The sequence below is a fragment of the Schistocerca gregaria genome, chromosome 5 (genome assembly GCF_023897955.1).
Source record: "Schistocerca gregaria isolate iqSchGreg1 chromosome 5, iqSchGreg1.2, whole genome shotgun sequence".
NCBI classification, from domain to species: Eukaryota; Metazoa; Arthropoda; class Insecta; order Orthoptera; family Acrididae; genus Schistocerca; species Schistocerca gregaria.
In genome coordinates, this window is record NC_064924.1 from 469,005,943 (window position 1) to 469,033,143 (window position 27,201).

General features: G+C 42.5%; 1 protein-coding gene across 1 annotated transcript in view; it reads left to right on the forward strand.

Annotated features, from left to right (window-relative positions):
• The first annotated feature begins 4,348 nt into the window (after positions 1 to 4,348).
• LOC126273385 (neural-cadherin-like) overlaps positions 4,349 to 27,201 on the forward strand; it is an 872,522-nt gene continuing 849,669 nt past the window's right edge. The window contains exon 1 of the mRNA XM_049976938.1: positions 4,349 to 4,373. Within this exon, the coding sequence (XP_049832895.1) occupies positions 4,349 to 4,373 (25 nt within the window). The remainder of the gene's footprint in view (positions 4,374 to 27,201) is intronic.

Sequence of the window (27,201 nt, forward strand, 5' to 3'; positions counted from 1 at the left end):
CACTACACACTTCTATCATGAGTTACACATAGGAGTATCACGTGGCAGTAACTGTCCGTTGAACATCAGCTCATCGGACAAATAATTAATCAGCCACAGCGCACTGACAGATGAATCGTTATTCCCTAAACAGCACTGACCCAGTCCACATTAGTTATTTACATTAGACGTCAGTGGTGGCCGTGCGGTTCCAGGCACTACAGTCTGGAGCCGAGCGACCGCTATGGTCTTAGGTTCGAATCCTGCTTCGAGCATGATGTGTGTGATGATCTGAATTTAGTTACGTTTAATTAGTTCTAAGTTCTAGGTGACTGATGACCACAGAAGTTAAGTCGCATAGTGCTCAGAACCATTTGAACCATTTATCTACATTATGATTTACACAGACCAACAAATTTTCTGTACACATACAGATATCTTCTGAGGTTTTCGAGAGAATCAAAATACAATATTTATAGCATATAAATGAAAAAAATTTAAAGACGTACGTCCGTGTTAAAGTATCATAATTTCCTGGTGAAACGTTTATGGACCTTTCTTTCACGGCGAAGCGACTATCTGGTACTTCTTATCTTGATGCGCTACGACTATGGCCACTTCCTCAATTGAAAGAAGCTGAGACGCAAAACTTTATTTTGCAGTAAGATGGTGCGTCGCCTCACAGGCATAACTCAGCACGCGATTGGTTCAAAGACGTTGTACCCGACAGCTGCATTGACCGCCAGGGACCGTATGACACTGCTTGTCTCCCATGACTTCCTCATTCACACAATCTGACGCCATGCGATTTTCAGCTTTCAGGCTTCATTAAGGACCATGTGCATGTGCCTCCGCTACCATCTGATCCATGCGACTTTAAAATAAAGCACTGTTGCAACAGCTACAACAGACACACTGAATACGGTTTGCGGAGAGCTCGCCTGTCGACTCGATGTGTGACTAATGGTGCTCACATTGAACGCTCGTGTCGGACAAACTGTTTGGTTTGCTGTTTCATTTGTAAGTTGAATGTAATTAAAGCTACAAAGCCCCAAACCCATACACTCATTTGGAAACACCCGCTACTTATAACACTCAACGAGAAGTCTCCATTTGCGGCGGCGTCAGACACAGATACTTAAAAAGAGAACGGAGAAACGGCTCTGCTGCGGCACTGTCGTAAAGCTGCTAACATGACGAGAATACGAGGACGACGAGACGGCTGAGAAGCAGCGGCGGTCCCTCTGGGCCGTCAGAAGCTGCTGACGGAGGCTCTGCTCATTACCGCTGCCTGCGCCCTCTTTGATGTAACAGCTTCTCGCTGCTCTCTCTCCCTCTATGAGGACAAGCGCCGGTTCGTTGACGCTCACAGCAGATGAACAACTGCACAATCGAGATCTCGGAAAAAATGGTGAGCTAGCGCGGAAAAATTACACGGACGATCTGCTAACAAGAGTGCATTTCATTAGGCGAAGATTTGTATCCTGCCAAAAAGTTAAATATCTCCAGAAATTTACGATCAACGCTACTGCCGGATGGTGCAGCTAATTCCTGTGAGTAAAGGCATAGTGCAGCTACACCAGTATCGGTATTCTGTTTTCCGGATCAGACGTCGTTCTAAGCTACGTGAGTAATTTTACTCAGGGGTAAAAATTACAGTAACTCTCCCGCAAATTGTCTTCTTGCGGCGTACCTACACAAAATTCACAATTCCCGTGCATACCATTAGTATAGAACCACGACACAGATGTACACTACTGGTCATTAAAATTACTACACCAAGAAGAAATGCATATGATAAATGGGTATTCATTGGACAAATATCTTATACTAGAACTGACATGTGATTACATTTTCACGCAATTTGGCTGCATAGATCCTGAGAAATCAGTACCTAGAACAATCACCTCTGGCCGTAATAACGGCCTCGATAAGCCTGGGCATTGAGTCAAACAGAGCTTGGATGGCGTATACAGGTACAGCTGCCCATGCAGCTTCAACACGATACCACAGTTCATCAAGAGTAGTGACTGGCGTATTGTGACGATCCAGTTTCTCGGCCACCATTGACCAGACGTTGTACATTGGTGAGACATCTGGAGAAAGTGCTGGACATGGCAGCAGCCGAACATTTTCTGTATTCAGAAAGGCCCGTACAGGACGTGCATCATGCGGTCGTGCATTATCCTGCTGAAATGTAGGGTTTCGCAGGGATCGAATCAAGGGCAGAGCCACGGGTCGTAACACATCTGAAATGTAACGTCCACTGTTCAAAGTGCCGTCAATCTGAACAAGAGGTGACCGAGACGTGTACTCATGGCAGCCCATACCATCACGCCGGGTGATACGCAAAATATGGCGATGACGAATACACGCTTCCAATGAGCGTTTTCCGCTATGTCACCAAACACGGATGCGACCATCATGATGCTGTAAACAGAACCTGGCTTCATCCGAAAAAATGACGTTTTTCCATTCGTGCACCCAGGTTCGTCGTTGAGTGCACCATCGCAGGCGCTCCTGTCTGTGATGTAGTGTCAAGGGTAACCGCAACCATGGTCTCCGAGCTGATAGTCCATGCTGCTGCGAACGTCGTTGAACTGTTCGTGCAGATGGTTGTTGTCTTGCAAAAGTCCCCATCTGTTGACTCAGGGATCGAGACGTGGCTGTACGATCCGTCACAGCCATGCGGATAAGATGCCTGTCATCTCGACTGCTGGTGATGCGAGTCTGTTGGGATCCAGCACGGCGTTCCGTATTACCCTCCTGAACCCACCGATCCCATATTGTGCTAACAGTCATTGGATCTCGACCAACGCGAGCAGCAATGTCGCGATACGATAAACCGCAATCGCGATAGGGTACCATCCGACCTTTATCAAAGTCGGAAACGTGATGGTACGCATTTCGCCTCCTCATACAAGGCATCACAACGACGTTTCACCACGAAAGGCGGGTCAACTGCTGTTTATGTATGAGAAATCGGTTAGAAACTTTATTCATGTCAGCACGTTGTAGGTGTCGCCACCGGCGCCAACCTTGTGTGAATGCTCTGGAAAGGTAATCATTTGCATATTAGAGCATCTTCTTCCTGTCGGTTAAATTTCGCGTCTGTAGCACGCCATCTTCTTGGTGTAGCAATTTTAATGGTCAGTAGTGAAATAGTCATTTTCCGTCCGGCACGCACGGGAGCTTAAAACCTACTTCGTTTGTACGCACATCACTTCCGGAGTTTCAAAGACAAATGAACTGCTACAACTCATTGATCACTCTCACCTTAGCACTGAAGCAGACAAATATTTTGTGTGTGTGTTTGTGTGACGCTGCATAATTTCTCATCAATGCATAAGTGAAGGTCATGTTGATTATTTAAACTCTAAATGTGTTACAGATGTCCGCTGAAACTAGGGAGCGGAAGCGAACTCACAACATCTGAAATTTTCATTTCGAATGTAAGATACGAGACTGCCAGAATTAAACCTGCGAAAAGAAACATGACATGGTTTGTTTTAAGCTGTATTCTTATGTACCTTTCTTTTAAAAAATTAATTAGTTTCCGCTCCACTCGTAGGTACTATTTCGATTTATCACATGAGCCTTTTTTAGGGTTAAATCTTTTGTGGAGTTAAATCTTCGTGGATTTCAATCTTTTGTAGGGCTATTGTATTACTAGTTCTGCTTATCTCAGTCTTCAATCTCATCTTCTGACGTGAAACAGGATGCAAGGAAAAGTTTTACTTCGCTTCTAAATTGATGTTGTTACATACTCTGAAAGTAATTATGTTGACAGTTGACACACTAAAACAGTATAATGTAGCACATATGAATTAAATTTTGTTTATCACCTGAGCTGGATTATTTCTTGTAAGAAACACTGTGTTTGATATATATCATCTACTGAACTGAAAATAAGTAGTGATCTAATTACCGGTTATGGGTTCCAAAATCTTCCACCGATGCAGACTTATTTTCCTCAGACTAATGCAGTGAGTTATCTGGAAGGCTAAACGATCTCAAAGAATATTCGTTCTAGAGACGGGCAGGTGATTGAATAACGCTACAACAGTGTAACTTTGAATAACACAACAATACTTTGCATCTGACAATGCAGTGTGTGTGTGTGTGTGTGTGTGTGTGTGTGTGTGTGTGTGTGTGTGTGTGTGTGTGGACGGGCTGAACGGGTTTTCAGAGACCGATAGAGCCATTGTTCACAGCCATGTGTGAAAGACACGTAATCACTGGTATTAGCAGCCAGAGCGCGCGAATGCCTAGTCTGTGTTTTGTATTGTCAATGCTGAATGCACTTGTATTATTTGTTCCGCTTCTCTGCACACCAGTACTAATTACAATTTCTCTTTTCTTCTCTTTCATGCCTTCCGCAGCTGGACTACGCTGTAAGTATAACCTGACCACTATACAAGTAGAATATATAGCTGTTGTACAGCAGTCTAGTCTAAGAATTTTTTTTCATTTGGTTGGTAATGCATGGCAGCCAGTAGTTTCAGTGGTTTTTCTTTGTGCATGGTATAGATAAAGTCTGCATTCTTACCTGCTGAAAAACTTTTTTTTTAATTCAGATTTCTATTAAATATGTTTTAAAATCCAGCATCAAACATTCAGAATGATGCAGTAAATACTGAAGTTTCATTGAGTGGACTGCATTATTTTGAAATAACTGGCATTTCAGCACTACTGCTCAATGTTGTCAGGAGTAATTCCGTTTGCATTTTGTTAAATTAGTGTACAAAAGTTCGTAGTGTTTTTCTATAAGTTTAATAAACACAACAGATACACGTAACAGAGACTTTAGCCATCAATAATATATTCTCCTTCACTATCCTCAACAGTCTGCCAACGCTAGGGTAACTTTCCGATTTTGCGACTGTATAAATCGCATAGTTTTGAGGCGAAGAATTCGTTGAGCCTTGTTCGGAGTGATTTTTCATCCGAAAAGGAAGTTCCGTAGAAAATTTGAAAATTTCCTATGAGACCGAACTGCTGAGGTCATCAGTCCCTAGGCTTACACATTACTTAATGTAACTTAAACTAACTTACGCTAAGGACAAAATACACGCCCATGCCCGACGGAGGACTCGAACCTTCGGCGGAGGGAGCCGCGCGAACCGTAGCAAGGAGCCCAGGAGCACGCGGCTACCCAGCGCGGCGAAAGTTCCTTGAAGGCTGTTCGACATAGCGGAAAAATGTGAAAATCCGAGGGCGCAAGATCAAGTGAATAAGGTGGATGTGGAATGACTTCCCAACCCAACTCCTGTACAGTGATTTACTCAGTCTTGCAGAATGCGGGCGGGCGTTGTCACGGAGAAGCATCACGCCTCGCTGTCTTCCAGTCTCCCTGGTCGTTGTTCTTTGATTGCGTCTGCAAGACGTCTCAGTTGTTGATAATAAATGACAGAAATGATGCTTACATTTGGGGGAAGCAATTGATAGGACACCACACTGTCGCTGTTCCACTAGATTCAAATAATCTTTCGTGGGTGTGTGCAGGCATTTGTACGGGGAATTACTACTCTGACCTCAAGCATTCTTTTCTTTCCCTTACGTTAGCAAAGAAAGCTGGAAGGAGTATATAGAGGGTCTGTACAAGGGCAATGTAATTGAAGACAATATTATGGAAATGGAAGAGGATGTAGACGAAGATGAAAGCGGAGATATGATACTGCATGAAGAGTTTGACAGAGCACTGAAAGACCTGAGTCGAACACGGTCCCGGGACTAGACAACATTCCATTAGAACCACTGACAGCCTTGGGAGACCCAGGCCTAACAAAACTCTACCATCTGGTGAGCAAGATGTATGAGACAGGTGAAACACCCTCAGACTTCAAGAAGAATATAATAATTCCAATCCCAAAGAAAGCAGGTGTTGACAGATGTGAAAATTACCGAACTATCAGTTTCATAAGTAACGGCTGCAAAATACTAACACGAATTCTTTACAGACGAATGCAAAAACTGGTAGAAGCCGACCTCGGGGGAGATCAGTTTGGATTTCGTAGAAATGTTGGAACACGTGAAGCAATACTGACTTTACGACTTATCTTAGATTAAAGATTAAGAAAAGGCAAACCTACGTTTCTAGCATTTGTAGACTTACAGAAAGATTTTGACATTGTTGACTGGAATACTCTCTTTCAAATTCTGAAGGTGGCAGGGATAAAATAAAGGGGGCGAAAGGTTATTTACAATTTGTGCAGGAACCAGATGGCAGTTATGAGAGTCGAAGGAAATGAAAGGGAAGCAGTGGTTGGGAAGGGAGTGAGACAGGGTTGTAGCCTCTCCCCGATGTTATTCAATCTGTATACAGGGTGTTAAAAAAAGTTACGGCCAAACTTTCAGGAAACATTCCTCACACACAAATAAACAAAATATGTTATGTGGACATGTGTCTGGAAACGCTTAATTTCCACGTTACAGCTCATTTTACTTTGTTCTTCCACATACGCTCAATGGAGCACGTTATCATGATTTTATACGGGATACTCTACCTGTGCTGCTAGAACATGTGCCTTTACAAGTGCGACACAACATGTGGTTCATGCACGATGGAGCTCCTGCACATTTCAGTCGAAGTGTTCGTACGCTTCTCAACAACAGATTCGGTGACCGATGGATTGGTAGAGGCGGACCAATTCCATGGCCTCCACGCTCTCCTGACCTCAACCCCTTTGACTTTCATTTATGGGGGCATTTGAAAGCTCTTGTCTACGCATCCCCGGTACCAAATGTAGAGACTCTTCGTGCTCGTATTGTGGACGGCTGTGAGACAATGCGCCATTCTCCAAGGCTGCATCAGCACATCAGGAATTCCATGAGACGTAGGGTGGATGCATGTATCCTCGCTAACGGAGGACATTTTGAACATTCCTTGTAACAAAGTGTTTGAAGTCACGCTGGTACGTTCTGTTGCTGTATGTTTCCATTCCGTGATTAATAAAATGAGCTCTAACATGGAAAGTAAGCGTTTCCAGACACATGTCAACATAACATACTTTCTTTCTTTGTGTGTGAGGAATGTTTCCTGAAAGTTTGGCCGTACGTTTTTGTAACAACCTGTATTTAGCAAGCAGTAAAGAAAATAAAAGAAAAATTCGGAGTAGGGATTAAAATCCAGGGAGAAGAAATAAAACCTTTGACGTTCGCCGATGACATTGTAATTCTCTCAGAGACAGCAAAGGACCTGGAAGAGCAGTTGAACAGAATGGACAGTGTCTTGAAATGAGGGTACGAGATGAACATCAGCAAAAGCAAAACGAGGATAATGGAATGTAGTCGAAATAAGTTGAGTGTCGCTGAGGGTGTTAGATTTGGAAATGAGACACTTCAAGTAGTAAAGGAGTTTTGCTATTTGGGGAGCAAAATAACTGATGATGGTCGAAGTAGAGAGGATATAAAATGTAGACTGGCAATGGCAAGGAAAGCGTTTCTGAGGAAGAGAAATTTGTTAATATCGAGTATAGATTTAAGTGTCAGGAAATCGTTTCTGAGAGGATTTGTATGGAGTGTGGCCACGTATGGAAGTGAAACATGGACGATAAATAGTTCGGACAAGAAGAGAATACAAGCTTTCGAAATGTGGTGCTACAGAAGAATGCTGAAGATTAGATGGGTAGATCACATAACTAATGAGAAGGTATTGAATAGGATTTGGGAGAAGAGAAGTATGTGGCACAACTTGACTAGAAGAAGGGATCGGTTGGTAGGACATGTTCTGAGGCATCAAGGGATCACCAATTTAGTATTGGAGGACAGCGTGGAGGGTAAAAATCGTAGAGGAATAACAAGAGATGAATACACTAAACAGATTCGGAAGGATGTAGGTTGCAGTAGGTACTGGAAGATAAAGAAGCTTGCACAGGATAGAGTAGCATGGAGAGCTGCATCAAATCAGTCTCAGGACTGAAGACCACAACAACAACAACAACAACGTTGGCATGAAGACTCCACTCCTCGTCACCAATACCGATACACTACAGAAGTGGCCGGTGTTGTTCACGAGCCAGTTGACGAGCAAGTGGAGATACACATATGGCGACCCGTTGTTTTGTGTCATTTTAGCTTAGAGCATGCTGTACCATACACTCGATTTTTGAACCTTCCCAATTCCGTGAAAATGCCGCACGATGGTGTAATGACGACAGCTCATCACTTTTGCCAATGGCATGGTTCACTGTCGATTAACGCGCTTAAACGATCTTGATCAAACCCCCCAGCGTCCTATCGGACGTGAAGAGTCACAAATGTCAAAACGATAACCCTTAAAATGAGAATAATATTTCATTCACGTTCTCTGTACAGTGACATTATCCCCATACATGGCGCAAGTGTTGCTGACTGTCTCTGCTGCTGTTACCCCTCTACTGAATTCAAACAGTAGAATATGTCGGAAATGTTCCGATTTCTCCGCTTGACACTCCATTTCTAGCGTCCACAGCTTCTCTCACTATATCCAAATGACAAAATAGGAATAGGTAAACTCAAATAGCAACAATGAATCTTCCTAGCAGAATCAAATTTTCACTTTGCAGGGAAGTGTTCGCTGTTATGAAACTGTCCTGGCATATTAAAACTGTGTTCCGGACGGAGACTCGAACTCGGGACCTTGCCTTTCGCGGGCAAATGCTCTGCCAACTGAGCTATCCAAGCACGACTTACCCTCCGTCCTCACAGTTTCATAACAGCACACACTCCGCTGCAGGTTGCAAATTTCATTCTGGAAACATCCCCCAGGCTGTGGCTAAGCCATGTCTCCGCAATATCCTTTCTTACAGGAGTGCTGGTTCAGCACGTTTCGCAGAAGAGCTTCTGTGAAGTTTGGAAATTGGGAGACGAGATACTGACGCAAGTAAAGCTGTGAGGACGGGTCCTGAGTCGTGCTTCGGTAGCTCAGTTGTTAGAGCATTTGCAAGCGAAAGGCAAAGGTCCCGAGTTAGCGTCTCGATCCGGCACACATTTTTCATTTGTCAGGAAAGTTTCAATCTTCCTGACAGATTAAAACTGAGTGCCGGACCGAGACTCGAACTTGAGGCCTTTGCCTTTCACGGTCCCGAGTTCGAGTCTCGGTCTGGTACACAGTTTTAATCTGCCAGGAAGATTCATATCAGGGCACACTCCGCTGCAGACTGAAAATATTCTAGCAACAATTAACTACAAATAAAAGATGACAAACGATGGTTCAAATGGCTCTGAGCACTGTGGGACTTAACATCTGAGGCCATCAGTCCCCTAGAACTTAGAACTACTTAAACCTACTAACCTAAAAGCATCATACACATCCATGCACGAGGCATGATTCGAACCTGCCACCGGAGCGATCGCGCGGTTCCAGACTGAAGCGCCTAGAACAACGGCGGGCCGGCAAACGATCAATAAATTCATAGCAAGCGGAATAGCAACATTAAAAACAAAGACGCTACTAACTTATGCACCAGCGTAACATATTTCTTGCAAGCAACTCCATTTCCTGACTCATAAAACGTATGTGACGACACTGCATTACAATGTACCGATGAGTGAACAATGTAAGTCCTCTCAGGCGTTAATCACATGGGACTGAAGAGAGTCTGCATGGCGTTGAGTATGGATTCGCTTTAAATAATCGATTTCGGCTTTACGTAACAGTCGTGGGATCTCGACAAACGGGAGCAGCAATGTTACTGAATATTATACCACAGTAATTATAGGTGGTGGTCCTGCCGCTGTCCAATTCCGACCGAGGTGGTTGATGTTTCTCCTTCTTTGACGTGCCGTAACACGGTTTCCTACAAGCAAACGACATGCAAATGCGATTGAGAACCCGCTGCGTAATTTCTCTTTCTCTTTCTCTTTCTCTTTCTCTCTCTCTCTCTCTCTCTCTCTCTCTCTCTCTCTCTCTCTCTCTCTCTCTCTCTCTCATCAAACGCAAATCGCATTTACATGTTGTTTGTTTGTGAGAAGTCTTGTTATGGCTCGTCAAAGAAGGAGACACATCTACCACCTCGTGTAGGAACTGGACAGCGGCAGGACCATGAGCGATAGTTACTGCGGTGTATCGTTCTGCAGTTATACTGCTCTCGTTGGTCGAGATCCCGCAACTGCCACGTGAATCCGAAATCGATGATTTAAGGCGTACCAGCCCGCCGGTGTGGCCGAGCGGTTCTAGGCGCTTCATTCCACTACGGTCGCAGGTTCGAATCCTGTCTCGGGCATGGATGTGTGTGATGTCCTTAGGTTAGTTAAGTTTAAGTAGTTTTAAGTTCTAGGGGACTGATGACCTCAGACGTTAAGTCCCGTAGTGCTCAGAGCCACTTAAGGCGGACCCATACTTAAAGCCATGCAGGAGTTCAGAAGTCCCACTTCATTAGCGCATGAGAGGACATACATTGTTCACTCAGTAGTACAGCGTCGTGCAGCCTAGTCACGTACCTTGAGTCAACAAACGGCGTTGTTTGCAAGAAATATCCACACGGACAGTGGGACGATGTGTGAAGCAACGCGGACTGTCTGTACGGCGATCACTGTTGCGGATTCACGTGGTGTTACAGCAAATACTGGTGGGTCAGTAGTGATGCAACCTACAACACTACAGGGCACAGGAATGGCACCATTTCGTACGTTGAGATGCATCCTGGTTCTGCGCACAGTATCTGAATGGAAGTACGCTTATGTGGAGGCTACAAGGGGAATGAACGTTGCCAGATGGCGTTTATAAACGTTACATGGGCCCAGCACTTTCTGTGATGGTATGTGGTGCCACTGGGTGCATAACACGGTCGCCTCTGGTTTACATAGCCAGTAATCTGATCTGTAGGTGTTACAAATCTGAGGGCTAAGCCAGTTGGCTGTGCCCTGTCTTTAACGTCTTTGTGATGTTATCTTTCAACAAGATAACGCAAGATCGCATGTTGACCGTGCTATCCTCACCTATCTCGATGCAGACCATGATCGACCACTCCTCTAGCTTGCAGATTTTCTAGATCTTGCATCCGCTGGAAACATCTGGTCTCAGCTTGCCGAGAGAGTGGAGTGCCACCTCTCACCAGCCACTAAGATTGATGTACTCTGCCGAAGAGCTGAAGCAGCATGTATTGACTTACTAGTTTCTGCTAGCCAAGTTCGACTCAGCGCCCAGCTGCCTTAGAACCATTGCTGTTGCCAGAAGGGGCACCTTTGTTAACTAAAACTGACGCTCTGTGGAACCCCAAACTTAATAGTGTATATTTCCTACCATACTATGCACGCACAAAAACTAAAATTTCATTATTTGCTATTCTTCCAAGGGGGCAGTGTATTTATATTCATCTGCCTCAATTATTCGGTGCAAATAGCTCTCAAAAGTATCACGTTTTAACATCCCCTTAAAATGTAAGAAATCCAGATACATACGTTTACTAAGTTAACTCTTTTTAAAAAGAACGAGTCATGGAAACTAATCACAAAAAAAGAAAGAGTAAAAGATGGCCTAACTTCCCGTCGACGACAAGGATGATACGGAAATTTAGATTACACGAGGATAAAGAAAGATGTCGTTCATGAGCTTCTCACAGAAACCCTCCCGGTTAGAGCTGTAAAACTACCGTATGTTATTGTAGATCATCACAAATAACCGTAGACTACGTAGTTTTCCTAGTATCTTTGGTTAGTTAGGGTCATACCCGAGTTACCTGTATATTAGGAATGTTGCACAGCTTTCGGGCGTTACCTCATAACGATCGCATTCTTTACGTATGCGATCAGTGTCTTACTACGAGGGCTGTTTGTAAATTAAGGTGCAATCGAGCGCGAAATGAAAAGCACAGTGAAAATCCGATGAAGTGTTGCTCAGACTTGAGTTCTGAGCGCACTGTGAGTACGTAAAGATATCTAGGTGAATAGTGACTTACTAGTTTCTGCTAGCCAAGTTCGACTCAGCGCCCAGCTGCCTTAGAACCATTGCTGTTGCCAGAAGGGGCACCTTTGTTAACTAAAACTGACGCTCTGTGGAACCCCAAACTTAATAGTGTATATTTCTTGGTGAGAGATTTCACCTGATTCCATCCGGCCCACATAGCATTGCTGTCATGCGGTTCTTTCTTCATGACAGTTCTAGGGTGCACTTTGCAGGGGCAATGAAGATGCTTCTGTAGCGTCTTCAATGGGAAGTGTTTCAACACGCACAAAGCAGCACGTAATTAGCTCCTCTGAGTTTCATCTGTGCTCAGTGAACCGCTGGCTATGAAAACTATCCTTTGGCACAGACAAAGAGCTACAGACCAGCATAGAGAACTATCGCAAAGCACAGGCAGCTTCCTTCTATGACGAGGTTATGGGAAGCTGGTACAACGCGACGACATATGTCTAGAATGATGTGCGGCTCCTCGTATGTGCAATACAAACAACCAAACAGACGCAAGTCAACTACCAGTTTTTCTCTTACACATTTATGTGTATATCTTTCCCTGCCAATGCCAGCAGTACTACCCGTAACCCTACCACTTACTACGCCATTTAGGCAGCGTACCAAAACTACTGAACCGTGGTCCTGATGGAGTTCAGCTCTACTTCCGGAATTTGTAGCAGGTTTTTAGGGAAGCAATGGAGAACCCAGACTTTGGATGGATACACGGCGACCTGTACGATGTGGTTCCCAGTTTACAGTGTCTTAACCACTCCACCCTTTGAAACCACCAATTTCTAGCAACGCAAACAATGTGTTAAATTGACAACAACAGTGAGAACTGTTCAGAAACAGCTCTATAAGGGCTGATGCTGTGCAGCACGTATGGTACCAAGTGTTCTGGGCTAACTTTTATAGACTCGCAGAAGATTCGTGATATAAGAAAAAGTACAGTTTTTGAGATGATTATGATATATATCGACACAAATAATGTATATACAAAAGAAATTCAGCTTTTTCTCCGGTAAAGGTCCTGTATTTTTGCCAGTTCAAGTGAATACTCGCATTTGACTTTCTTACATATGTAACACCTACTTTAATGTTAACACGTTCAATAAAGTTTCTGTTGTTGTTAGTGGAAGATCAAAATTATAATATTATCCACCATTATTGTACAAAGATTCTTTTATTCAAACAGTCAATAATGTTTTGTCCTTTATATTTCACCACCATGCCTTTCTATATTCTTTCTGTGTTTACTGTTTGAATAGATGCGTATGTCCCAGGATCATACAGATATTATTTTTACAATAGCTCTCACAAGTGAACAAGACCAACTGATGCTCTTGTAACAAGTAGGTCTGGAGAAGTTAAACGAAGTATAATAAGTATAATGGCAATGAAGAACGGCTCTTTATTAGTACTTTCAGGAAGACAAACAGTTTTATCCAATCTGAGGTGACTATTAGACGTGAACGATATAAATTTAGGCATTTAACAAAGTAAAACTGTTATCGAGGCGAAAAAACTGTGACACGATGCAAACAACTAATTACAACTGTATTATGTATCCAACTAATATCTACAGATCAGTGTCCTCACTGTGCAACGAAAATTTTAACTTGTTCACTAGTATAAGATTTCATTCATCTTTTTCTGCTGACGTCCAACAACACACTGCATAAAATCATCCTTTTTGTTCAAGTGAAGCGACTATTAACGTAAATTTTACGACTGTCAGAGTTTAGGAAAAGGGTACGACACCCTTCGAAACAAGTATGCTAACGATTGACGCTATACGAGTAAATACGCCTGTTTGATCACCACTACTTTTTTAACCCAAACGAGTTATTCACTTAGTGTCACGACAGAAGCTACCGTCTCTGCTGTGGCTCCTTTCTGTCACCGTAAAATGGCTTTATGCTTACAACTACAGAAACACTCCGACAAGCAGTCTGGAGTGTGTTCCATGAACACGTATGCTCGCGTTTATTAGGGCCATTCAAAGCAGAACACCGTGATACACAAAACAAAAGCCCAAATGTGACGACGCCTGCAACTGGCGCAACACTTAGGCGCTGCGTGTGTGGCGGGCAGCATATGTTACAGGCGCTTCGTCTGGATGTACAGCTGCAAAATACGTGATTTTGGACAACGCTGCAATGTGTTGATGCATAACTTGCGCTTTTATAAATGCGAATTGTCTGTTTCATAGAGGCGGTAATTATTAAACGTGTTATACAAATTACATTCGAACTATTGACGTAGCTGTCAAGTTGAATTTTGTTACGCAGTTACGGCGCACATAAAATACTAACTATAAAAATTCTCTGGCAAACTATTTGTTGACCTGCATTTGCGAATCGCCAGTCTACAAACTCCCGTACTTCAACGCGATTTTATGACAGATTATTTACATCACATGCGCACATAAAAATCGCTTATTTGCGCATTATTTAGCATCCCATGCAAACGATAAAAATTACAGTATTCAGATACCTCCTTCGTATTGGCTTGCCTCGTAGATTCAGTTGCGCGTTATTTTGCCGACAGAATTTTTCTGATCTAGAGGAAGCCATCATTACCATCTAGATCACATTCACTGATGATATGTAGAGGGACCTCAAGATTTGCCAGAAAAGCAGATAACCTTCAATTACCTTGAAATTTCTTCGACACTACTGCATGCTTTCAAGCGTAGTTTTGAATTTTGAGATATTCCTGCTTTTATGGTAACTTAACCTTATCACTACAGAAGGAACTTTACTCCAAATTCTGCAACCCACATCCATTTTAACCTGCTAACCTTATTCATCCCATTGTCTTCCTCTACAAATTTAACATCCCACACATTCCCCCATTGTCGAATTGACGATTCCTTGAAGTTTCAGAGGCTGTCCTGTCAACACATGAATTCCTTTAGTCAGGTTGTCCCATAAATTTCTTTCTTCCACAGTTCGATTCAGTACCTTTCATCTGTTATTCAATTTTTATCTTTTACTATTTTATTGTCTGAATTGCATATCCTTCGGTTTTCACTTCAGTATAATGCTACGCTCCGCCAAAACATCTTAATAAAAATTTCCTAATAATTAAACTTATATGTTAACAAATCATCTTATTCAGAAATACGTATCTTGCTATACCAATTTTGCATTTTGTATCTTCAGTACTTCAGCCATTGTGAGGTATTTTGTTGCCCAAATACCAAAACTCATCTACTATGCTAACCTGATTCCCACAGCATAGTTTGAAGTTCTTGAAGTACATTCCATTACATTTGCTTTACTTTTGCCGATGATTATTTTATAACATATTTTTAGCACAATCACTTAAACTCAACTGCTCTTCGAAGTCATTTGCTGTCTTTGACAGAACTGCAATGTCATCAGCACACCTCAAAGTTTAAATTCTTTCTCCCTGGACCATATTTCGGTATTAAAAGTTCTCCCTGGTTTCCTTTACAGGTTGTTCAATGTACAAATTAAATCCGTCGGTGATAGGCTACAACTCTGTCTCAATCCCTTCCCGACTAATGCTTCCCTGTCTTATCCATCGACTGACTTCTGTACGAAGTTGCGAACATCCTTACGTCCCTTTATTTTAGCTTGCTATCTTCAGAATTTCGAAAAGTCAGTTTTAATCATCATTGTCTAAAGCTTTTTATAAATCTAAAAATGCTGTAAAGAGACATTTACCCTTCTTGAACTATCTTCTGAGATACGTCGTTGGGCTATTATTGCCCCACATGTTCCTACACTTATCCTCTAATGTAACTCATCTTCCTCAAGATTGACTTCTTCAAGCTTTCCATGCTTGTGTTCTTGGTGAAAGTATTTTGTAAGCATGTCTTATTTATAAAATGATTGTTTCTAACATTCACACCTGTGTCAGAACCTGCTTTCTTTGGAATTGTAATTATTATAATCCTCTTCAAGTATGAGGGTATTTCGCACGTATCATATATCATGCCCACCAGATGGAATAGTTTTGTCAAGGGTGGATATGCCAAGGATATCACTTGTTCTCAGGAAATTTGTTCTACTCCAGGAGCCTTGTTTCTACTTCGATCTTTCTGTGCTTCGTCAAATTCTTCTCACTGTATCATGTCTACTACCACTTTTTCATTTCCTTCTCTTTCTCTTTCGATGATTTGTCTTCATGTTTAATTTCCTTGTACTTCTCTCTAGTCATTAGTCTTCTGACTGATTTGATTCATCTCACCACGAATTCCTCAAGTGTACCAGCCCTTACGCTCAGAGTAGCTGCTGCACCCTACATTCTCAATTATAAGTTGGATATATTCCAATTTCTATCTTATTCTGCACTTTTTACCCTCCACGGCACCCTCTAATAATCATGGAAGTTACAAGGTGTGTGAGAAAAGTAGTGATACTGGCAACACTGCTAGAGATCCAGCAACTCTGTGTTGTTCTACTTGTGAAGAACGGTGAGTTCATCACTTCCAGATGCTCATTTCGAGCTTCAGATCCGTACTGCCGTCACGTGATTTTCGAAGGTGTCATCAGTGGCCAGTGAAGTTGTGTTTGTTTTTGTTGTGTGTTACGAAAATGGAACAGAGGAATTTAGAGCAACGTTATGTCATCACGTTTTGTGTTAAACGGGGGAAATCCTCGAGTGTGGCCATCGAAAAATTGAAACAGGCCTATGGGGAACATTCCTTGTCAAGAGCACAAGTTTGTCGCTGGCTCAGATCATTTTTGGAAGGCCTGGAACGCGTTGAAGATGAAACTCGCTTTGGGAGATCTTCAACTTAAAAAAAAACCGACGAAAACGTCGAAAGTGTTTGTGCTGTTTTGAGATTGTCCCTCCAGGACAAACTGTCAACCAAGTGTTTTAAAAATATGAAAGGCTCAGAGAAGGGTTGGCTCGAGCGAGACCGGACATGGAGACAAGAAGACGCTGCATCACGACAACGCCCTACGTCACACAGCCTCTTCCATCGCGCAGTTTTTGACCTCAATTGGCATTCCTGTTGTTCCACAGGCCACCTAATCACCTGATCTGAGCCTTGTGCCTTTTCGTTTCCCGAAATTGAAAAATGTCTTAACATGACGTCATTGTGGCTCTCTAAAGAACATTCAAAAGAATGTGATCGACGTGTTAAAGGCCCTACCAGTTGAAGCCTTTCAGTGCTACTGCCATTACTTGGAACAACAATTCTGCTGATACATAGCTGTCAAAGGGAACTACTTTGAAGGGGACAAAGTCGTTGTTTGAAAAAAATTAAAAATTACCACATAAAAAATCCATCTCATTGCTTTTCTAACACACCTCGTATGCCGTGATCTGTCATACATGTCCTTCTGTCCTGCCCCTTCTCCTTGTCAGGGTTTACCATTTGTTCCTTTCTTCGCCGATTCTATGGGGAACATCCTCGTTCCCTATCAGTCCACCTAATTTTCAGCGTTCTTCTACAATACCATATCGCAAATGCTTCGATTCTCCTCTTTTTCCGAATTCCCACAGTCTAGCATCCACTACCATACAATGCTTTGCTTAAGACGTACATTCTCAAAAACTTCTTCCTCAAATTAAGGTCCTTGTTTGATATTAAGAGATTTATTTCGCCTATGAACGTCCTCTTTCCCTGTGCTAGTCTGTTTTTTATAATCTCTTTCTTTCGTCTGTCATGTATTATTTTGCTTTCAAGATAGCACAACTCCTTAATTTTGTGCACTTCGTTGTCATCAATTTTGATATAAAAATCATCGTTATTCTCGTTTCTGCTACCTCTCAATACTTTCGTATTTCTTCAATTTATTATCAATCCATATTCTTTACTCATGAAACTGTTCATTACATTGAACATGTCGTGAAACTCTTCTTCATTATTCCTTGTAACATGCCTACACACGCGGTATGTTAGCAATCGACCGTGACACAAACGTACCTATTTTTCGGGTAAATCGACTATTTTGAAGACTATGAACCTACAGACTGCAGGTAAGCGTACTACGGATTGTCATAATATTAAAGAAATGTATTGCATTAATAACGATCAGAAACGAAATTGTAATAATGTTGATTAATTTTGATTAATTCCTCGAAATTTTTTGTTAATGATCAAACGGAAATTTAGTAAAATTATAATTATTAAATGAAATACACGGCCGGCAGTTCGTTTCAGCAGATCAGTTATGAAACTGACTATGTTGGATTGAAATTGAACTAATGTAAAAGTTAATGATACGTACGAGGGCGAAAAATCTGGAGGTCAGTTGAATTTGCAAGTAATTATAAGATTTTTCATGGTTAAGTATCCATAACACCAAACACTTTAGAAACATACAAAACCAAAACTGATTTATTAATTCCAGCGTGTGATATGGTAATGTTTATAAAACATTGAACTTGCGGAACAGTTAATGATACGTACGAGGGCAACAAAGGTCATTACACACGCCGGAGGTCAGTTGAATAATGTAGTAAAATTGGACTTCTAGTTGGAAAAGGACAAAATTAAATTTACGGTTTTTGACACATTCAGGAATTTTATACAATGATGTCTTTATTTTTCAATAATTTGACACTCTATTGTTGTAGGAGTAGGAAAAGGATAAGGAAACTACTGTTGGTAATAATGACACGAAAATCTTCAACACACCATAAGGATTAAAGTTTTGCAGTCACACTATATAGTTCGATGAAATGATTCTACGAGGCTCGCGAATCTTCTACATTTCGAAGGATCTGAAATCGTGCAGTCTTAATTTCAGGAGATGCTGATGTTGGATCGACATAGTAGTTTTGAGGCAAAAAATTATTTAGGCCAAGACTCTTCTTCCAGCTATCAGCAAATTTTATACCCTTGGCTGCACGGTACTCTTCTTTTCATGGTCCTCTTGAAATCGCTCCTTGAATAAATTTTGTATTGTTGTCCATAGAACTTCAAGCTCTTTACATCCATTACACATTTTTCACCGCACCGTCTAGATTCATATTTGCGCGCGCTCTCGCACTCACTTCGCGTTCGACCTCTCTCTCCTAACTGGCCCTCTAGCGTACCACAGATGCTAGTACAATTCATATAATATCTTTGGATACTGTACAAGTTCTTGATGTTGCCAGCATGTCTACTTACATCATGAACAAAATTGTTTTCAGTAGTTTACTAGAAAGTTATTTTACAATATGACATTTAATTGGTATTGACAAGAAAACAATGAAAATATATCCATTTAAGACCAAAGAACAACAAGAAAAATAAAAAGACTGCTGTGTCAAATGTTAGACACTGAGTATAGCAATGCCATTAGTGAATCTTGTCGATGATATTTCACTCTGCATTGTAATCCCACACTTGATTTTTTCTTTTATTTCGATCATTGTCGCTTCGATGTATAGAATGAACGTAGGGAGCGAAAAGCTAAATCTCTGTCTTACAGCCTTTTTAATCCGAGCAGTGTCATGGATTTTTCATTTTCCGTTCTGATTGTTACCTCTCGGTAATCTCTTGCTTCTTGTACGTACTGTGTATTGTCCTCTTTTCCCTATAGCTTACAGTTATCTATCTCAGAATTTCGAACAACATGCAGCATTCTACATTGTCGAACGATTTTTTTCTCGATCGACAAATCCAGTGAACGTGTCTTGATTTTACTTATGTCTTATCTCCTTTATGAATCGCAACTTCAGAATTGTTTCTCTGGTGCCTTTGCTCTTCCGAAAGCCAAACTGGCCGTCATCTGCTACTTATTTATCCAGCGGTTCACCAGCTCTGTGTACCATGCGCTGCGTTAATAGCTTTCACTGTATTCTGTTTGTAGATGATTCCTTCCAATTGATTACATTCAGAGCTTCTGTATCTTTCTGTTCGTCGCCTTCCCATTGGTTTCTTAATCTAGCCAAGGGTGTTTTTGTTGTAATGTGGACAATGAAAGCTTGCTTAGGAAGTCAGATCTTTAGCATACGGATTACGTGACCCATTGGAGTCGCCTACTCTTTTGTGTTGCAAAACTTTGGACTTGTTGGTGATCACATAAATTTCATTGTTCTTTCTTGCTCTCCAAGTATCTCCGTCTCTCACCGAGTTCCAGATTCTTCTCTTTACTTTTCTTTCAAATTTTAGGATCTTTTGGGTATCCTCCTACTTAGTTTCCATTTTTCTGAACCATAGAGCACAATGAGGCGTATAACGGCATTGTAGATCTCCACTTTCGCAGGATGTGATAGGGCTTGAATATATCTATAAGGATATATAAGGAAGATTGAGTAAACGCCCAGCAAAATCGAGGTCATTAGAGACAGACTATAATCTGGGGTTGTGTCAAGAACTGGGAAGGAAATCGGCCGTGTCCATTGAAAGGAACTAGCCCAGCATTTGCCCGTAACAAATTAGGGAAATCACGGAAAACCTAAATCTGGATAATCGGGTGCGGGTTTGAACCGTCGTCCTCTCGAATGCTAGTCCAGTGCGCTAACCACTGCGCCACATCGCTCGGTCTATGAGCGTATATAGACATCGGGAGCCAGCAGAAATTCTTTCGTTTACATCCATAGATATTTGATTGCAACATTTGTACCAACATCTCAGGTAGCTGAACTGATCAACAGACTTGACCTTGTCTCAGTACATGTGAAGAGTTATTGTGCATATTTAGTTCTGGCTACTTGCGTTGTTTTTAATTGACGAATAATACTGCTTTACTTGCAACTATGACGACGCTTTTTTTTTCTCTCCCAAAGGTACTGTTCGCTAACGCTGTGTCGTCAACGTAAGTCAGTATCTGAAACCTGCCCCCTTTCGTTTGTAGCCCATTACACTCATTAACTTCGCTTTCTCTCTTGCGACTTTCTCCACGATGAGATTAAACAATGCATCTCCCTGTATTAATCCAGTTCTTACTGGGAAAAATTGTGAATGTGCTTCTCCTGTTCTTGCTGTTCACTCATATATACTGTAATCATTTCAGGGAGATTAATCGGGATTTGAAATTCTTTAAGATTTTATAGATACGATGTCATTTAATGCTCTCATAAGCTCTTTGAAAATATGTGAACAACTGCTGAGCTTTTCTATCTACCGTCACCTACCAGCATCACTTCTCTAGAATAAATGCAGGAGATCCCGACTTCGAGTCCCGGTCGGGGCACACATTTTCAACATGCCCCAATGATGTATATCAACACCTGCTTGCAGTTAGGGTGTGGATTTAATTATGATTTCATTCTAGAGAAGCTGCACAGTCATGAATGGTATGTGTTCTTTCGGGAACAGATACTGCCTCCATATATAGTTAAAATATGGCTACCCGCCCATTGACCTTCTTCTGCGAATGCACACGCTATGCCCCAACTCGTACGGGACTTGGTAGATTAATCTGCCACGAGTAGTGAGGGTAATGGGCAAACATCTCTTAGGCGCACTACGAATGTAGGGGTGTGGACATATTGGGAATGTGGATCTCACGGGGAGCGTGCAAGGAATAAATCCCTGCAGGAGCACTGCCCCTCTCCCCTGGGTGGCTCAGACGGATAGAGTGTCTGCCGTGTAAGCAGGAGATCCCGGGTTCGAGTCCCGATTGGGGCACACATTTTCAACATTTCCCCAGTGATGTATATCAACTCCTGGTTGCAGCTAGGCTAACGAGATTTAATTATCATTTCATTCTAGAGAAGCTGCTCGGTCATAAATGGTATACTACCTTCATATATTTCTGCAGAAGTCTGATGGTATGTCTCCAGTCTCTACACATCAGCTTGATCAGTGGCCATTTCGTCTAACTACTTTAGAATTTCCGTTGGAATTATGTCTACTCCTTCTGCGTTATTTGATCGCTAGTCTCCATAGCTCTGTTAAACTCTGACTCTAAAGCTGGATGCCCTATTTCTTCCATATAGACTGCCATTTTTCATCTGTCACGTCAAAAGTCCCCCCTTTCATAGGGTTCTTCGAAGTATTCTTTCCGCCTGTCCGCTATTTCCTCTCTCTTCTGCATTTAATACTGGTATTACCCTCGCACTTGTAATGATAGCGCACTTGAATAGCCCTTCTATATATTCCTTCCACTTTTCAACTTTCCTATCGTTGCTTTTTACTGGCTTGCCATCTGAGCTCTTTATATTCACAGACTTTCTCCTCTTTTTTCCAAAGGTCTTTCTAATTTTCCTACAGGCAGCACCTGTCGTCCCCAAGTCACGAACGCTTCTACAGCCTTGCATTCTCCTCTGACAATACCTGCTTAGCCGTTTTGCTCTTTACGTTTAGAAGTCTGTATTTTCTTTGCCTGCTTCGTTTTCTGAATTTTCATACTGTCTCCATTCGTCAGTTAAACTGAGTGTAATTTATCAGCAAGGAATTTCTTATGCTGTCTCCACCATTTCATCTCTCACAGCTAGCCATTCGTCTTCTAATGCATTCCTTTACATTCTATCGGTCAATAGTTGTCTAATTCAACCTTGGAAATACTCAATGATATCTGTTTCTTACAACATATCCAAGTACCATATCCTTAATTTCTTACCTTTCTGCAGTTTATTCAGTTTTAGCGTGCAGTTAATAACTAATAAATTATGGTCAGAGTCCAACTTTGCTCGTGAAAATCGTGTGAAGTTTACTATATGTTTTCGAAATCTCTGTCTTCTTCAAATGGTTCAAATGGCTCTGAGCACTATGGGACTCAACATCTTAGGTCTTAAGTCCCCTAGAACTTAGAACTACTTAAACCTAACTAATCTAAGGACAGCACACACACCCATGCCCCAGGCAGGATTCGAACCTGCGACCGTACCAGCCCCGCGGTTCCGGACTGCAGCGCCAGAACCGCACGGCCACCGCGGCCGACTCTGTCTTCTTCCACTATATGCTACTGTTTTCAAAACTGCATCACCCGAAGGAATGGTCTGAATTACTGCAAAATCGGGGAATGTGTATAACACTGAAATCATAACAAATGATTAAGAACGTGCCAGCAAGTGCCAGTATGCCTCGTCTACGTCAAAGGGCGCAATATCGCCACGTGAGTTCGAACGGGATAGAATGATTAGCCCCAGGGAATTAGGTTTGTCATATAATGACACTGCAGCTCGTACAGGGTACTCTGATACGACAGTGACGCGTGTGTGGAACAAGTGGGTGACAGAGTGTCGCACAAAGCGACGAGAGGGTGCTGGACCACATAATGTGACAACAAAGCAGGATGACCGCCACCTTCTTCGCATAGCCATAACGCCTGAACAGCTTCGTCCACAGTGTCGGTTCGACGTTGAGCACTGCAATGGCTACGTCGACGTTTCCGACGCTGTCTGCTGAGAGATGCACAGGTGGCACGCCTGACAGTACGTGAGCTTTCACTGGCCAGAAACCACCAACGCCTCAGACGAAATGGGCACTTTAACGCAGTCACTGGCGTGCTGAGTGAGACATGGAGCGTTTTCGGACGGTCCCACTTCAACATGCCCTGCAATGATGGTCGCGTACGTAATAGACGCTACCATGCTAAACGCAATTGGGCAGATAGCATGGTAGAGTACCATAGCGGACAAATTTCTTGAATTTTTATGTTGTAGGGGAATGTGTCTGATTTGCTGCATCAGAACCAACTTCTGTTACTCGAAAATTTGAGACTGAAGAACATAGAGCCTCCGTCCGGAGCAATCGATTAAACATACATCGAGTGCTTGCAGTCGATCTTAGATTGGCGAAAAGAGTGGAGAATTCCTCAGAATTATATCATAGAGCTATATTGCATAATTTTTATGTTAAATTCATATACAACCGATTTCAAAACTATATAGTGTCATAATCAGGTACCAGCGTAAGTCAGGAATTGAGAACCATGAATACTACGAGCGTCGGATAGACGCTCATGGTGCTTACAGCAGCAGATTTTTGATAAGTATTTGGTTCCTGATGGTGAGATAATGCAGTAAAAACGCAAAATGTTTCTGTCTTGGCCACACTTTACTATTTCTTCTTTTGATTACCTTTTCCGGCTAACAAGTACAGTAATACAAAATATTTGGAAATTTGTGTTAAGTTCTATGCGACTAAACTGCTGAGGTGATCGGTCCCTAGGCTTACACACTACTTAATCTAACTTAAACTAACTTATGCTAAGGACAACACACACACATGCCCAAGGGAGGACTCGAACCTCCGACGGGGGCAGCCGTACAATAATACGCGCTAGTAGCAAATACTATGTACTTTAAAACCTCAGTACTATGTACGTCATCAAATACCAACGCTCGTATGAACTTTAGGTGCATACTGACGGCGACAGTCACAGGTAAGTAGGTATACTGTTCGATCCCCATCGGGTGGCATTCAAGACACTGTAACAAAGCATTGACTGATGACCCATAAGTAATCATTAAATTCACAAATCCATATGGATTAATACATTAATTTATATGGCCCGCGTGAAATTTCAGCAAACTTTCTGCAACGTAAAATTTGTACAACGTATGGTGGCTAAAAATCGTAACTACGTATTTTTTACAAAAACGTCTGTCATTGACCCTTTTATATGTTTTAACCATCTTTAAAAAACAGTTTGGGTAAATCTTCGCTGAAGAGCGGTTTTTATCCGCTGCGAGCCCGCCCCCAATTCGGGAGATTGAAACAACAACAATGAAAAAATCATGGCTAACAGAAAAGTTTGCAATACCAAATACGAGACTACAGACAAAAATGAGAGAAATCGTGGAGTCTAACAATAGAATACAGTAAAATGCAATGAAAACATCGTAGAAAAATGCCACCAATGCAACCACTAAGCAATCCACGTGGAGCCCATTAACTGGGCTGATTTGCCAAGGCCCTCAAACGTCATAACAGATCAGAATGTTTGAGACACCTAAAGTAGGTTCTGTTTTCCCAACCCGTGAATTGATGTGTTATCAGGCAAAAGTGCAACTTTACTATTTTCTTACACTAAAATCTACCCGCCTAAATGAAAATGTGAACCTATAGAATTTGCAAAATAGAAAATATTGTAAGTTAAAATGACCCGCTATTCTAGGTGTATAGACGACCGCAGTGGTCTTGCGGTTCTAGGCGCTGCAGTCCGGAACCGTGGGACTGCTACGGTCGCGTGTTCGAATCCTGCCTCGGGCATGGATGTGTGTGATGTCCTTAGGTTAGTTAGGTTTAAGGAGTTCTAAGTTCTAGGGGACTGAGGACCTAATATGTTAAGTCCCATAGTGCTTAGAGCCACTTGAACCATTTTTTTCTAGGTGTATATGATAGGTGCAGCTGTGTCGATAGAATGTGGAGAAGTTCGGTAAGGAGAACATCTGCCCACATCTCTTTTTTCGGGGGCCTCTTGGTACGTTTGGTGGGACTTCTGGAGTCCGGCGGTTGCAGCACCTCTTGTTTCCCGAGGAGTGAGGGGAGGGGGGTCTCCTCTTTCCGTGCAGACGGAGGATCATCTCTCCATCTCATTTCGTGGGTGGATTTGTCGCGGGGTGGGCAGAATGTATCCCGTCAGCCGCTGAGCGGTGGGGACCCTTTCTCACCTCGGGCAATTTTGCAGACGTGATCCGGATGGCTTACTAGAACACATAAGGGATTCTGAGAATCTGGAAATTTTCGGCTAAGGCTCGTCAGAGATGGAAACCCGTGTCGCTCTTCTGTGCTTCTGCTTGATTTCTCTTAGCTGCTGGACTCCTGTCGGATACTTGAATATACTTGTCACGTTCTCTTAGGCAAAGAAACATAAATATCTCTTCTTCATCTTCTATCAGTAAATTACAAATACGATAGCAAAACGATTACTTCATCGTATCGAACTACCATTTTTTTACGACTTCTGACATTAGGAGGAATTTGCCTCAGGATCTTACATGTGCGGTAAGATAGTCATGGCATAAAGTACAGTAACAAAATACGTGGTGGTTATGATTAAACTTTAGCTACTTCAGCCAGTGTAGATGGTAGATGGAAAACCACACTGCCAGAGAAAAAATTTGCATAACTGCAAAGATGACCTCGATTTCGATCCGATGACGGAATATGCCACCTGTGGGATATTAGATGTACAGATCATGGTTTCAATGTCGTCTGCCAACAGATAGGGTAGTGGCGCAGCTACCAGGTCGCCGTCTGTGTCTATCCTTTAATAGGGAGTACTCACACCCAGAAGGCTCAGTGTGGTGCAAACGTGTGAAGCAAGCGAGCAACCATAACATGGAGACGCACTCTTATTTCCCATAGCCAACTGAGCGTGCTTGAAAGGGGCAAAATTGTGGCCATTCTAATGGCGGGATGGTGCTACTGGGGAATTGTCACGCAAATTGAACGTTCTTAGTCAGTTGTGCAATTATGCTGGTATCAGTGGTCACGTGAATACTCTCACATCTGTAGATGAGGTTCTGGATGTCCACACACCACAGACGTCCGTCAAGAACGTCCTATTGTAAGGACAGTAGTGGCGGATCATACAGCCACCACAGCACAGATAGGGGGACTTTTGATCCCAGACATGTTAGCACGTCTTTCACTAATGCCACAGCATTGACGAGCACGCCTATACTTTTGCCGTTAGAGGATCACTCGGAAGATGGAATGGTAAGACAACAAGTGTCAGGCCCAGTTGTTAGATTGGTTACTACTGCTTCGATGACAGGTTATCAAGATATAAGTGAGTTTGAAAGTGGTGCTATAGTCGGCGCCCGAGCGATGGGGCACAGCATCTCCGAGGTAGCGATGAAGTGTGGATTTTCCCGTACGACCATGTCGCGAATACACAATGAATCCGGTAAAACATCAAATGTCTGGCATGGCTAAGACCAGAAATAGATCCTGCAAGAACGGGACCAACGACGACTGAAGAGAATCGATTAACGTGAGCCGGCCTCTGTTGCCGGGCGGTTCTAGGCACTTCAGTCCGGAACCGCACTGCTGCTACAGTCGCAGGTTCGAATCCTGCCTCTGCCATGGATGTGTGTGATGTCCTTAGGTTAGTTAGGTTTAAGTAGTTGTAAATCTAGGGAACTGATGACCTCAGATGTTTAGTCCCATAGTGCCTAGAGCCATTTGAACCACTTTTGAGTAACGTGACAGAAGTGCAACCGTTCCACAAATTGCTGCATACTTCAATGCTGGGTCATCATCAAGTGTCAGTGTGCGAACCATTCAACGAAATATCATCGATAAGGGGTTTCTGAGCCGAAAGCACACTCGCGTACCCTTGATGACTGCACGACCTAAAGCTTTACGCCTCGCCTGGGGCCGAGCTTGGACTGTTGATGACTGGAAACATGTTTCTTGGCCGGAAGAGTCTCGTTTCATATTGAATTGAGCGGATGGGTGTGCACGGGTATGGAGACAACCTCTTATGCAATTGCAGTGATTTGGGATCCCTGATACGTCTAGATACGAC